Source organism: Pongo abelii, chromosome 2, assembly GCF_028885655.2.
Source record: "Pongo abelii isolate AG06213 chromosome 2, NHGRI_mPonAbe1-v2.0_pri, whole genome shotgun sequence".
In the NCBI taxonomy this organism is placed as follows: Eukaryota; Metazoa; Chordata; class Mammalia; order Primates; family Hominidae; genus Pongo; species Pongo abelii.
In genome coordinates, this window is record NC_085928.1 from 112086113 (window position 1) to 112100744 (window position 14632).

Below are 14632 nucleotides of genomic sequence, written 5' to 3' on the forward strand. Positions count from 1 at the left end.
CCTTAGCCGACAGCCAGCAAGGAAACAGGGAACTCAGCCCTGTGACTGCAGAAACATTATTCTGCCAACAACCTCAATGAGCAAGGGAATGAATCCTCTTCCAAAGCCTTTGGAAAGGAGCATGGCCCTGCTGACACCTTAATTTTAGCCCTGTGAGACCCATTTCTAACTTCAAGGCTATAGGACTTTAAGATAATAAATTGTGTTGTTTAAGCCACTAAATTTGTGGTAAAGTATTTCAGCTGCAATAGAAAACTAATACAGATGTGATGGTGACAGACCCTCCCTTTTTCAGAATATCCTGGTGCATAGCAACTGATGTCATAGAAAGGGTTCTAGAAGAGCACGTCATGGAGAACTCTTGGGTGCAGACAAGTGGATGATTAATGAAGTAGCATCTGAAAACTCCAGGGAACCAAATGTAGGTGGAGCAACTTCCCTGCAACACACGTCGAAGCTGCTGCAGTGGCTGTTCTTCCCCTCCCCTTGGAAAGGCACCAAAAGCCAGCCTTTGGAAGGGCTGGTGGACTGGTAGGCAGGTATATGGTGGGCAGGAGGGTAACGGACATCACAATACCCAGCTGCAGGAGATGCTCATCAGCAAATTCACTTATTGCTCATTTGATGACAGTTCAGTTGGGAAGAGGAGGTTTTTATTCATTCATTCATTCATTCATTCAACAAAGTTTCTTTGAGCACGTACTCTGTATTAGGTTCTGTCCTAAGTTCTGGGGATAATGAAGAGAAAAAACCAGACCAGGTTTCTGCATTCCTGGTGCTTACACTCAGGTATGGGAGAGAGAAAATAAGCAAGTGAACAGATAAATGAACAATGGAATTCCTGATACTGCCTAATGGTATGAAGAAAATAAAGACCATCTTCTTTGATGGGGCAGTGATCAAGGAATCTTCTTTGAGGTAGCGAGCTCATATGTAGTGGTCAGGGTAGTCATGTTCCAGGTGGAAGGAATGGCTGGTGCAAAGGACCTGCGGTGGGAATGAAATTGGCATATTCAAGGAAAAGAAACATGCAAGGTGACTACGGCAGAGTGAAGGAGAACAAAGGAGAGAGTGATGTGAATTCAGACTGGAGAGGTGCTCAACGGCTGCATCAGAAAGTCTTGTCAGCCAGGTTGAGGAGTTGGGACCTTATTCAAAGTGCAGGGGGAATCCACTGGAGATTAGTGATGTGACTGGACACATGCTTTATAAAATGCCTTTCCAACTGCTGTGTGGACAGTGGGTTTAGGGGAACAGAGAGAAGTATGTAGTAGAGGAGTGTAGTTAGAAAACCTCCACCTTAGAGATGATGGTGGTCTGGATTAGGATGATGGCAGAAAAGATGAGAGGCGAATAGGCTCTGGAAGAACTGTAGATGGCACACCCTGATGAACCCTGATGAACTGGCTTCTGGGGGAGAGGGCAGGAGAGGACCCAGTATGCCTTCTGTGAGTTGAGATGAGGCCTGCCCTTTGGAAGACAGACATTACCAGAAAATGTTTGCTCTGTTGGGAAATGAAACATGCATTGAGATTCACTTTTTTTTTTATTATTATACTTTAAGTTCTAGGGTACATGTGCACAACGTACAGGTTTGATATATAGGTATACAAGGTCAGGGGTGCAACCAGAGCTAAGAAAAATGTCCATACAAGTAAAAGCTAGTGCTTTGCATATTTAATTAACTTACTCTTCAACACAATTAATTAAGTTCTGTTTTAATCTGTGCTACAGATGAGGAAACTGAGGAATCGAGAGGTTGAGTAATTTGTCTAAGATCCCTGCTGGGATCGCTGTTATCTCAGCCACTGAGGGGTAAAGCTGGAACTTGGACCCAGGCAATCTGATTTCCAAGTCTCAGCTCTTAAATGCAAGGCCCTCCTAGATACTGTATTTGGTGTACTGGTCATGTCTGCAACTAATCATACAGCTTGAGAGTTTGAACAAATGTTCGAAAGTATGATTCTTCTACTTCATGAATATACTTATTTCTAACTTTTGCCCAAGTTAGACATTTCTCAAAGGGGGCAGTTTTGTCCCATACAAACATTTTTGTCTGACATAACTTGGGGGCAGAGCTACTGGCATCTAGAGGACAGGTGTACTCCTAAACAATTCCAATGCACAGGATGTTCCCAGAACAAAGTATATTCCAGCCCAAGTGCTGAGGTTGAGAACCCCTGGTGTAGGTGTATACAGCCAGGAAGACATGCACCTGTGAACGGTGACAAACAGGAGGGTGCAATGAATTGTCCAGTTGATATATGATGATGGAGTGCTAGGGGCTATGGAGTATTCCAGGAGGAAGATGAGTTCTAATTTCCAATTGCACATTCTAGTCTGAGGAATGGGACAGAGCACAAAATAGGACAATCATCTGCAGGGTGTCATGGAAGAGACTCAGAGAGCAATAGGGGCTCAGAGGGAAAATGGAAATTTTATGGAGGATCCATCAGGATCCAAGAAGTTGGCACCTGGGGTGAGGCCTTAAGATGGAGCAACATTTGAATGGGGAAAGGCATGGGAGGGCCCTGTGCATTGGGAAGAACCATGCATGAGGGCACAGGTGCCGGGGGAATGGAGTGGGGAAGTGCAGAGGCATCCAGAGGGGAAGCGCCATGAGAATTCCGAGTTTACTGAATAGATTCGTCCTGATAAAGGATGGATGGGGTAAAGCCAGATCATGGAGGGCTTGGAAAGCCAAGTGTGGGTTTGCTGTGGTAAGAAGAGGGGATTAGCAGTGTTCTCCAAGTGACATTTTGTACCTGCTTTGGGGACATTCCTCAGTCATTGTAGAAAACACCACCTGCATGAGTTGGCCCAGAGGGTTGGAGATGAGAAGGCTGGGCTATGACTCAGCTTACTGTGAGGAGGTGGTGGGTTTAGATGGTGGCAGCCACTTAAAATGGAAAAGAAATGGAGAAGGCTAAACTCAAGAGTCCATTTTCTGAGTGCCCTTCCCTTCCAAGTGACCCCGCTTTTAAAGACAAGGAAGCAGAAGCACTGTGAGGCTAAATGACTTGTCTGTTGTCTGGCTAGTATGTGGCAGGTCTGGGCTTGTCTCATTGCATGGACAGCAAGGGAAAAACTGAGGGGAGTTTGGTTTGTAGAAAATCTGGGGACAAGACAATGTAAAGGACAAAGACACAACTGGGAATAAGATGCATAAGAGGCAGTAATGGACAAAATTCAACAGGTCAGTAGTGGTTCTGCTGGAGTGGTGGGGCCATGATGCTTTTTGTAAAAAAATTTTATCTTTTCTGTTTTCCAAGATGTATTTAGTCACCAAAGTCTACTTTTACAATAAAGGGAAGAAAGGTCTTGAGCATCTGTGTCTAATGTCAGAGTGAAATGAGTGAGATACAAACCCAGAAGGAGCCAATGGGTTTTGCTGGATGGAAAGAATTGGGGTTGGGAGGGGGGCCTCAAGAGTGCAATTTCCTTAGAAAATAGGAGGTCGAGAGGAGGAGAAGGGGCGGAATTTCAGGTGTCCCAGATTTGCAGTGACACGAAGCAGAGAATTAGGATGGGGAGAAGTGTCATGGCTTACCAGGTGAGACTCCCATTCTTCTGATGACACTGAACTGTGCTCCACCCCCACCCCCACAGTGCCCTTCTTTCCCTTCAGAGAACCAGTGTCCCTGTGACTCCGCCTACTCATCTGGCCACCATTGCCCTGAGCTGCCAGGAGCCTGGAGAAGATGAAGGCATCCGTGGTTCTCTCCCTCCTTGGCTACCTGGTGGTTCCGAGTGGTGCTTACATCTTGGGGCGTTGCACAGTGGCTAAGAAACTCCACGATGGAGGCCTGGATTATTTTGAGGGCTATAGCCTTGAGAACTGTGAGTAGGCCACCTTAGTGCTCCCTCCTCTCACCTCCTTGCCCTCCCTTCTCTGGCCAGGCATCCCCAACTCCAGCTGTCCTCAGAGTCACACACCTTCTGTTCCATCTTAGGGGTGTGCCTGGCCTACTTTGAGAGCAAGTTCAACCCCATGGCCATCTACGAGAACACACGTGATGGCTACACTGGCTTCGGCCTCTTTCAGATTCGTGGCAGTGACTGGTGTGGCGACCATGGCAGGAACCGCTGCCATATGTCATGTTCCGGTAAGTCCCTCTTTCCATTCCGTGCGGGGGCGCTGGAGGCTGTGGTGCTGTGTCAGAGGCCTGCCTTCCAGATGGCCAGAGTTTACAAAGTTTACAAAGAAGAGGGTGTGGCAGGAGCCATATCCAGGGTGGGTCCCTGGGAGGCTGAGCATTGCACTGCTGGGGGTACAGTGAGATCAGGCTGTGGGGAGTCAGGCAGGCTAACCTAGGATGGAGTGATGGAGACCCCTTTCCAAATGGGCAGAGAAGGTATTGGGGAGTTGAGAGGAGGCTGAGGCATCAGAGCCTGAAGGGTGGGAGCAGAGGGCACCAGCTGGCTTGATTTCACCCACGCTTGGCCACCTCTCTCTTTTTCTTTCTTTCTTTCTTTCTTTTTTTTTTTTTTTGAGATGGAGTCTCGCTCAGTCACCCAGGCTGGAGTGCAGTGGCGCGATCTCGGCTCATGGCAAGCTCCGCCTCCCAGGTTCATGCTATTCTCCTGCCTCAGCCTCCCAAGTAGCTGGGACTACAGGCCCCCGCCACTACGCCTGGCTAATTTTTTTTGTATTTTTAGTAGAGACGGGGTTTCACTGTGTTAGCCAGGATGGTCTCAATCTCCTGACCTTGTGATCTGCCCGTCTCGGCCTCCCAAAGTGCTGGGATTACAGGCATGAGCCACCGCTCCTGACCCCTCTCCCTTTTTCAAGGGGGCAGTTGCTGCCACTTTGAAAGGCAGAACTGGTTACTGGGAAGAGACAGGAGCTGGGCATCCCAAGGGGAGCTTGCCCACTGCTCTTAGGCGGTTCCAAGTACCTGTGGTCAAGGGGAGGTGGTTGCCAGGATTCACTAACTGCGTGAGCGTTTATTGAGCACCCACTAAGTGCTAGGCCTTACAGAGTTGCCATTCTCATGCTTGTTAACTGCCAGCTACTCTTTTAAGCCCTTTATAAGTATTCATCTAATTAATTCATCTAATCAATCTAATTAAATACCCATGAGGTGGGTACTGTTTTCCCCATTCATTGGGGAAACTGAGGCCCAGAGAGGGTAAGTATATGCTCAAGACCACACAGCTGTGGGGTGGTAGAGCTGGGAGGGAAACCTAGGCAGTGCGGCTCCTGAGTTGGGGCTAAACCAAGAGGCTACACAGCTGGGCCAGGTCTCCCTCACATCTGAGGTGGTCTTTCTGCCTAAGCACCCCAGCATCCTCCCTAATGAGCAAACCTCCCTCCACGCTGATGGGTGAGAACCATTCCAGAGCCTGTGGCTTCTGAGCTGGGTCTTTAAGAGACAGAGTGGAGAGGTTGGAGTGAAGGCCTGCAGCCTTCTCACGTGGCCTGGGGAGTACCTGTCTGTGTTGGGCCCCATGATTGGCCTTTAGCTCCAGAGAGGAGTAAGAAAGTTCTCTGATTCAAGGAGAGGCAGGACTGCAACATAGGAGGAAAAGGCACAGGAACTCTGTGGGAACCTGCTGGAATCCTAGCTGCTGCCATTAAGAATGACATGAGCAGCCAGGCGCGGCGGCTCATGCCTGTAATCCCAGCACTTTGGGAGGCCGAGGCAGGCGGATCACGAGGTCAGGAGATCGAGACCATCCTGGCTAACACGGTGAAACCCCGTCTCTACTAAAAATACAAAAAATTAGACGGGCATGGTGGCAGGCACCTATAGTCCCAGCTACTTGGGAGGCTGAGGCAGGAGAATGGCGTGAACCTGGGAGACAGAGCTTGCAGTGAGCCCAGATAGAGCCACAGTACTCCAGCCTGGGCAACAGAGCGAGACTCTGCCTCAAAAAAAAAAAAAAGAATGACATGAGCTTGCGTAAGTCACTTCTAGAGCTCCTCCAAATGGGGACATTAACAACCACTTACGGTTTCTGTGAACATAAAATGGAATAATGTATATAAAATGCCAGGCAGGGCCCTTAGTGAATTACAACAATCACAGTCTAGTTGGGGAGACATACACATTAAAAGTGTAAGTTAATAACATTTTTAAATTAATTAAATTGATTTAATTTAAATTGAAATGATGGTACATTCAATGTCACCCAGAGCTTCCTGGTAGCCAGTGCAAAAAGAGAAATACAGTAGGCCTGTAATTTATATTTCATAGGCAGAAATATAGATAGATAGATAGATATCTATAAACATAGATAAAGATATCTATCTATAAATCTATCTATCTATCTATCATCTATCTATCATCTATCTATCTATCTATATCTCTATCTCTCCAGAATCCAATGGGAGACACATACAATTATCTATCTGTAATAGAGGTGGTACTGTGTATTGTGATGAAAATATGGTGGACTATATATCCTGAAAAACTCTCCCATTAGGTAGAATGCGAACAAAGAAAAGAAAAAAAATTCTTTTAAAGTCCCAGACTGAGTTGGCAAGAAAGTAAGAAAAATACCTAGAGGCTAAAAGGGGAACAAGAATCCAGATAGGTTAAGTGAAGGGTTAGAACAGATCATGATCCTGGGCATCAGCTGATTCTCTGTAGCCTAATCAATATATTTTAATGGAAAAAATCTTATAAGAATTACAAGTTAAAAAATCAATAGATCTGGTAAAAAGATGACTACATCCTGCTACCTCCTTAGGGTTGTCTAATAAAAATCTAAGGATAGATTTATTCTTGGAATTCATTGGAAGACTCTGACGTGAGCACCCTGTACCTTCCCTGACATCACTCTAACTTAGCTGTCATGGCGGCATGGTATCTTCCATTTTATTTTCCCCACAGCTTTACTGAATCCTAATTTAGAGAAGACAATTAAATGTGCCAAGACCATTGTAAAAGGAAAAGAAGGGATGGGAGCATGGTAAGTCTTACATTTTTATGTAGCCTGTATTAACGACTTTCACTCATGATCTCTAATCTGAATCTTGGCTAAATCTTGGCTGTTGCGCATGTGCAGTGCCAAAACTAAAAGGCTCTGACTCACCAAGGTAAGTAGCAGAAAACCACTGAGTTCTACAACCTCAAGGCCACAGAGGGAAGGAAATAATTATCAGAGAAATTGCCTTGAACTGTACTTTTTTTCCCCCAAATCTTGTTTAGGGTTATATAGAATGCTAGGATGAACATCTTCAAACTAAGTCTGTGTTTATTATGATAATCTCTGATTGTTTCTTTCCTTTAAGTTCCTACAAGGTTTTTGAATACCTTTAAGGTTCTTGATGCATGTTGTGAAATCCAGCAGGCCCATTTTTGTTTATATTTCTACAAAGCGTTTAGTAAAATGTAGATTTACTGCACCTTCACCAATCACAAAACTTTTGCGATTTAAAGGTGAATAACTGGCTGGGCATGGTGGCTCACACCTGTAATCCTAGCACTTTGGGAGGCTGAGGCAGTTGGATCACCTGAGGTCAGGAGTTTGAAACCAGTCTGACCAACATGGCGAAACCTCGTCTCTACTAAAAATAAATAAATAAAAAAAATAAAATAAAATAAAATAAGCCGGGTGTGGTGGTGCGTGCCTGTAGTCCCAGCAGCTCGGGAGGCTGAGACAGGAGGATCGCTTGAACCCAAGAGGCAGAGGTTGTAGTGAGCCAAGATCGCACCACTGCACTCCAGCCTGGGCAAAAGAGTGAGACTCCATCTCAAAAAAAGAAAAAAAAAAGGTGAATAACAATTTTGTCTTATCTTCTTTTGTCTTTTATCATATCCCATTAGGGTGTTTCCCCCCATGTTTGTTATATATTACTATTGTTTTGTAATTTTTTTCTTCTTTGCTCTTTGCCTATTTTAAAATTCAAGTTATATTATTTGAAAGAGCTCTTTATATATTTGGTACATTAACTGATTGTTGTATATTTATTGCCAAAATAACTGCAACTCTAATTTCCTCTTTAGCCAGATATTTGCTTAGAAGAGTCTAAAATTTACAAGTGGTTGGGCCTATGTCTGACTTCTTTTGCTGAGTGTTGCATTTGTTTATGTTTTTGTGTGTGGTTGCGATTCATTCTCATTGCTATACAGTATTCCATTGTGTGGATTCACTGCAGGTTACTTATTCATTCCTCTGTTTGTGGGCATTTGGTAGTTTCTTCATGTTTAGTGCTGCCATGGACAGTCTATACTTATCTTTTGGTGAATATGTAAAAGGATTTCTATTGTTTTTACAGAGGAATAAAATTGCTAGTCATAGGATAAGCATATTTTCAGATTTGGCATATTGTGTCAAACAGTTTTCTAAAGAGATTTTTATCAATGTACACTGCCATCAGAAATTATGCATTTCAGTTGCTTCACATTCTCAACCATGCTTGGTAATTTCCAGTTTATTCTCGTGACTGTGTTGTGGTATTGCATTATGGTTTTACTCTGCATTTCCCTGATGAGGTTTCAAATGTTTATTGGCCATTTATGTATCCCCTTTGGTGAAGTGCCTCTTCAAATCTTTTGTCAATTTTTCTATTGTGCTGTCTTTTTCTTATTAATTTGTAGGAGATATTTATATATTCTGGATAAAGTTTTTTTGTTGGATATATGTATTGCAAATATCTTTCATTCTGTGAGTTACCTTTTTATCTTTTTTTTATAAGAGACATCTCAAAAAAAAAAAAAAAGAAACGAAATGGGGCCTTGCTCTGTCACCCTGGCTAGAGTGCTGTGGCGTTATCATAGCTCACTGTAGCCTGGAACTCCTGGGCTCAAGTGATCCTCCTGCCTCAGCTTCCCGAGTAGCAAGGACAACAGGCACATGTCACCATGCCTGGCTCTTTTTTTTTTTTTTTTTTTAACCTTCTCAAGAGTGTCTTGATAAACAGAAGTTCTTAGTCACAACGTAGTCTAATTTATTTGCTTTCCCTTTATGGTTATTTTAACATATATCTGCCTATTCCTTGGTCTTGAGGATATTCTCCTTTTTTCCTAAAAGATTTATTGTTTTATCTTTCACATTTTGCTCTGCAATATCCTTTCTTTCTTTTTCTTTCCCTGTTGCATTGGCTAGGATCTCCAGTAAATGTTGAATAGAAGTGACGATAGTGGCATCCTTGTCTCATTTCTAGTCTCCTAGGTAAAGAAGTTCAATATTGTGTCATTACATGTGATGGTTTAAATTTCTGGAGATACTCTTAATCAGATTGTGTTCCTTTCCATCTCTAGTTTGTTAAAGTCTTTTTTTTAAATCATGAATGGGTGTTGAATTTTGGCCTTATTACATTTATTTTTTTGCAATTCTGTGTTAGCTTATCCACCTGCCTTAAAAATTCAAACTATTGTCTTTTTTAAATCTCTCTTAACCCCATGACTTTTCCAAAGGTCATATCTGGTGACATCTTATTGAGGATGTCAGTTTTATAAAATTTACTTCTGGATCCTGCAGTATGTTATTTTCATAATAATTTTATTATGATGTGCTGGGAGCGGTGGCTCATGTCTGCAATCCCCAGCACTTTGGGAGGCTGAGGTGGGTGCATCACCTGAGGTCAGGAGTTCAAGACCAGCCTAGCCAACATGGTGAAACCCCATCTCTACTAAAAAAAAATACAAAAATTAGCCGGGCATGGTGGCATGTGTCTGTAATCCCAGCCACTCGGGAGGCTGACGTAGGAGAATCGCTTGAACCTGGGAGGTGGAGGTTGCAGTGAGCTAAGATTGTGCCACTGTACTCCAGCCTGGGCAACAGAGCAAGACTCTGTCTCAAAAAAAATTTTAATAAAGAAGTTTTATTATGATGCCCCCTTTTCTTTTTGTGATATTTCCGCATAGGTCCCATGTTAGCTTTATCCTCTTTACCCTTCCTTGAATAAGGACAGAGTTACCCATATTCAGTATTTGCTAAATGGACAGGTTGTGTGGCTTTTTCTTGTCTCTGTTCACTGTTACTTGGCTTATGGCCAGACCCTTTTTTCCAATGTCTACCTGGGGGTAGATTAGTGCACACATCTCTTGGCCTAGTTTCCAGTTTGGAGATTTTGCTGGTGTGAGTGTCTTTCTGATATGCTGAACCAGTGGAGTGCATGAACATCCTCCATTTCCAGCTTACACTGATACCATCTCCATCCACGCTATTTATGATGGCAGGCCTACACTACCCAGTGAACACTGCACCACCACAAACTTCCTTCTTCCCCTACCTTTTCTCCCCTGTCCCACATTTTATAATTACCTGCCTGGTTGACTCGGGACATTGTAATCTCCAGATAGATCTAGAAAGAGTGTCATATTTCCTAAGTTCCAGATGGCACAATTTTTCAGATCTCAGTATTTCTGAAACTAGGCTTTATTTTGTAATCAATGTATTATGCCCCCAAAGCTGTTATTGAATCATTGATGAATCTTAGAATAGAAGATATCTTACAATAGAGGAAATCCTATAATAATAGCTGCAATTTCTTAACTGATTGCATTTATATGCACATCATGATTGAATCCTCACAAATCCCTCTGCTGTGAGCATTCTTATCTTCATTTTCAAAATGAGAAAACCAAGGCATAGAGCAGTAGAATAACTTACTCGTGGCCACAGCAATATGATCAATCCTGGATCTGTGCTATTCCAAGCCTCAGGTCACCAGGCTACTCAAAGAGATGGGGATGGCTGACACAGAAGATCTATGCTGTGGTTATGTAGAAGGCAACCAAAGGACAGTTATCCAGTACTCCAGTGAGTCCAAACTCAGGGTTTCTGAGCAGAGTCAGTGTAGGGTGGTGGGGGAGAAAGGACAGGCCTGCAGGTGGACAAATTTCACTAGTGGAAGCATAGGTGGTGTTCCTTACTATAAATCATGGGCCCTGAAGGCAGCAGAGACTTTGTCCAGAATCTGATCCAGAAGGTTATGTCTGTCTCAGAGGCTGAGCCTTTTTGTTGTTGCTTTTTTTGTTTTGTTTGTTTTTTTTTTTTCTGTGTCTTCAAGGTACTTTGGAACTATTAGGTTGTTGCAAAAGTCATCGTGGTTTTTGCCATTAAGAGTAATGGTGGTTTTTGCCATTACTCTTAATGGCAAAAACTGTGATGACTTTCACACCAACCTAAAAAATTCAATCAGAGATTGTTTTTCCTGCTTCTGTATCTCCAGCCTCTAGCTCTGCGCCTGGCACATAATGGAAACCCCCTATGTGCTCGTTGAAAAACTGAGGCTGCATTTGGGGCCACTACCCTGAAGTCATTCATAACATTTTTATTTTTAAATTTACCATTTATTATCTTTAAAAATGAAAAATAAACCCTTTCCCTCTTATCAGCAGCCTCCTCAAGGTCACCAATGTTAATATTCTTAGAAATCAGAGAAAAATGTATGCACAGATATTTTAAAACACACATGGAATCCCAGTGTCCACACTGAGCTGCACCTTGCTTTTTTTCAGCTATTAATAGAGCTCATGAATCTTGGCATTATCACTACTTAAAGGTCTCTGACATCGCTGTAACAGCTGCTAGTACCCCACTGTATAGATGTTGCAGGTAATTTATCTGCCAGTTCTCTAATGAAGAAAATTTAGTTCGTTCCATTTTTGTTGCTGCTATTGCTGTTTCAAAATTCTATCATAAGCATCTTGCTTTTAGAACTTTTATGTTCTTTCAGTTGTATCCTTACAGAAATCCCTTGAAGGGGATTTATTGAGACTATTTGGTGCATTTAAACGTTGGAGAGACCAGTTGCTAAACTGCCATTGGGAGAAGGGGCCCCTCCGCCTACACTGCACGAAGGGCCTGTTTCTCCTCAGCTCACCAGCCTGAGGTGTTAAAAACCTGTGTAGTTTTAGAAAATCGAGATGTGTAAAGTGATATCATTCTGTTTTGCTTCGCATGTTGAAATTACAAAGGAAGTTGAACATGTTTTCATGTGTTTATTGGCTATTTTTCTGTGAACTGTTTAATTATATTCTTACTCCATTTTTCTATTGGGTTGATAATGGTTTTTTTCTTCATGTTGATCTTTTATGTGTCCTTTATAAATTAGGCTTATTAGACCTTTATTCATTTTATTTGCATAAACTATTTTTTCAGGTTTGTTATTTGTATTTTGATTTTATGGTATTTTTATCCTACGAGAGTTTCACAGATTCACAGAATCAAATCCTTTGGTTTTTTTCTTTTGTGGCTTCTGGATTTATGTGAAATCTCTTTCTTAGAAAGGTCTTTTGTACTCCAAAATTGTAAGCCATGTATTACAACAGTGCTGGCACACACACAAATTAAGCCTTATATTAAATTTTTGTTAAATAACTTAAAAATAGAATATGATTTTATGTTTTTAATGCTTAAATTTTGGCCTTCTTGGAATTTATTTTGATATAAAAAGTGAGGTGTAGGGACCCAGGTTTATATTTTTTAAATGGCTATTCATTGATTTCAATACTATTTATTCAGTAACCCATTTTCATCACTAATTTAATAGATTGTAATTTTAAAGTGAAAGTCCCCTTATTAATGTTAACACTGACTTTGGAGTGTTTGAAATACCTTTCATATATGGTCCGAGTTTCCAATTAATGTGGAAGCTTGGCTGATTCTTTAGAGTAAGCCCTAATGAACTAAAACCATATTTAGTGTATGGCACTGAGTGGAGCTATGCTAAGCCAGGCAGATCAAGGCCTTCTTATTGCTGAGGTTCCCAGTGAAAGGAGCTCTTATTAAGCTAACAGGCAGCCACATGTTCTCCAAAGCTCAGTTGGTCAGCTCTGCAGGGTTGGGGCAAACAGGAAGGGAGAAGACTAAGACCACACATGTCCCCAAGGAGTCCCTTCTGCAATGTCTGCCCTGAGCTATGGAGAGCCTTGGGATTTCTGAAAATACCTGTGTGTATGTTTCCCTGCCACTCTGTAACTATGAGGGGCCAGAGGTCCACAGCCCTGTCTTCCACTGTGGGACCTCCTACCCTGGAAGACCCGTGGAAACCGGCCCGCTGAGGGGTGGGATGACCAAACAGGATTTCTAATGGCGTACAGTTGGCCTGAGTGACTCCCCACCCTGGAGGTAGGACTGGAGAACCTGAAGTCTGGGTGCTGGCATGGGGACCCAGAACAAGGGAATCACTTTTACAGACACCAGGAGAAAAGGTTAGAGAAACTCAGTGCAGCTGACTTAGGTGGGGCTAAAGAGTTGGAAGGAATTTTGGAAGGTGAAGAGCGGAGCAGGTACATGGAAAGGTGAAAGGGGCCCTGGCCCAGGGGACAAAGGTTCTATTTGCAGGCCTAGGGTCTGCCAAAGACTCATCATGTGACTCTGGGAAAGTCACGGAACTTCTCTGAAGCTCACTTCAGAGAAGCAAATGATACTTCCGTTGCAGGGTTGGGGGAGAATTTCACAGTTCACAGTTCAGCCTCCTCATATCACCATGTGGGGTTTATGGAATGAGGTGGGGGCTGATGTGGGCACTAGGATGGAGGAAGCACCAGTATTCAAGCCAGGATGTGATGAAGACAGCACTGGAGATGTACAAAAGCCTTCAGAATCGTGCCCATGGCAGAGGTGGCAAACTCAAAGGCTCCAAGGGGCAGGCAAGTGTAAATGGCCTGAGTGGGGCTGTGAAGCCCTGGAGACCCTGAGTTCTGACTTTGAGGAGCCCTTCCTGTTCACTTCTCTCCACAGGCCCACCTGGTCCCGGTACTGCCAGTACTCCGACACCCTGGCGCGGTGGCTGGATGGTTGCAAGCTGTAGCCGCCTGCACGGCCCCTGCAGCACTCACCAGTTGCATCTTGTGAATGCAGGTGCTTTTCTGCTTGCTGCTTCAGTCAATCCTGTTGGTGATCTCACCACTTTAAGAGCTCCAGATGGAAAAGGACAAAAGTTTGCTTCATCCGGGGATGCAGGATGCAGAATAAACCAAACTAGTTACTCAACTTGGGCCAAAGGTCTCTGCTTTGATTGTGATTATTTCTGTAATCACCATTATTTACTATTATTGTGATTTATTATTATTTAATCTCATATGGAGGAATTGAAGGAAGGAAATTATCTGAAAAACAAGATGTGTCCATGAGTGTCAATACTAAACAAGAAAAGGAAGAACAGGTACAGTGGAACCAAGGAAGAAAGAAGAGAGGAAGAGAGGCTGGCACAAGCAGGGCCTCCAGCCGATGCGTGTCCACACTGGGACACACAGTGGGAAGGGAGAGACCACGGAATCCTCTCTGCACATCTATGAAGGGAATCAAGTGACAGTTGCTCATTCCTTATAAAAAGTCTCTGAAAGTTATAAATAACACATATTTGCATTAGAGAAATTTGGGAAAATACAGAAATGTTAAAAAGGAGAAAAATTTTCCTATAATCTCAGTACTCAAAGACAATTGCTGTTATGTTTTGGTTGCATTTCCTGCTGATTTTTTTTCTGTATAGGGTTTTTATTCTTTTTCAAAAATGCCATGATAATGCTGTAGTTAGAGAGTTTTACATCTGACTTTTTAGAAAGAAAGCAAACAAATAAGGTCAGACACTTTTCCCCTACATCTGTTTCAATTTTAAGTAGCAAGGGGTTTATTTTAAAAGCTTAGTGGCTTACAGCTTCTTTCATGGGATGGAGTACAGCTGTCAGCCTGGGCTTCCTGGACACACCTGCCTGAGAGCTGGTAGCAG

The 14632-nt window shown here is 43.1% G+C and overlaps 1 protein-coding gene across 6 annotated transcripts; it reads left to right on the plus strand.

Annotated features, from left to right (window-relative positions):
* The first annotated feature begins 295 nt into the window (after positions 1-295).
* LYZL4 (lysozyme like 4) lies at positions 296-13896 on the plus strand. 6 transcript variants are annotated; one of them, XM_024244508.3, is made up of 5 exons: positions 296-531; positions 3629-3840; positions 3954-4106; positions 6840-6918; positions 13645-13896. In XM_024244508.3, exons 2-5 carry the CDS (start codon positions 3702-3704, stop codon positions 13712-13714), a joined length of 441 nt encoding a protein of 146 aa, XP_024100276.1. In that variant the 5' UTR covers positions 296-531; positions 3629-3701; the 3' UTR covers positions 13715-13896. The 6 variants fall into 6 exon arrangements, with proteins under 6 accessions (XP_024100276.1, XP_024100275.1, XP_054408209.1 ...); XM_024244507.3 differs by having other exon boundaries at positions 314-531; positions 3610-3840; XM_054552234.2 differs by having other exon boundaries at positions 323-421; positions 3610-3840.
* The last annotated feature ends 736 nt before the right edge of the window (positions 13897-14632 follow it).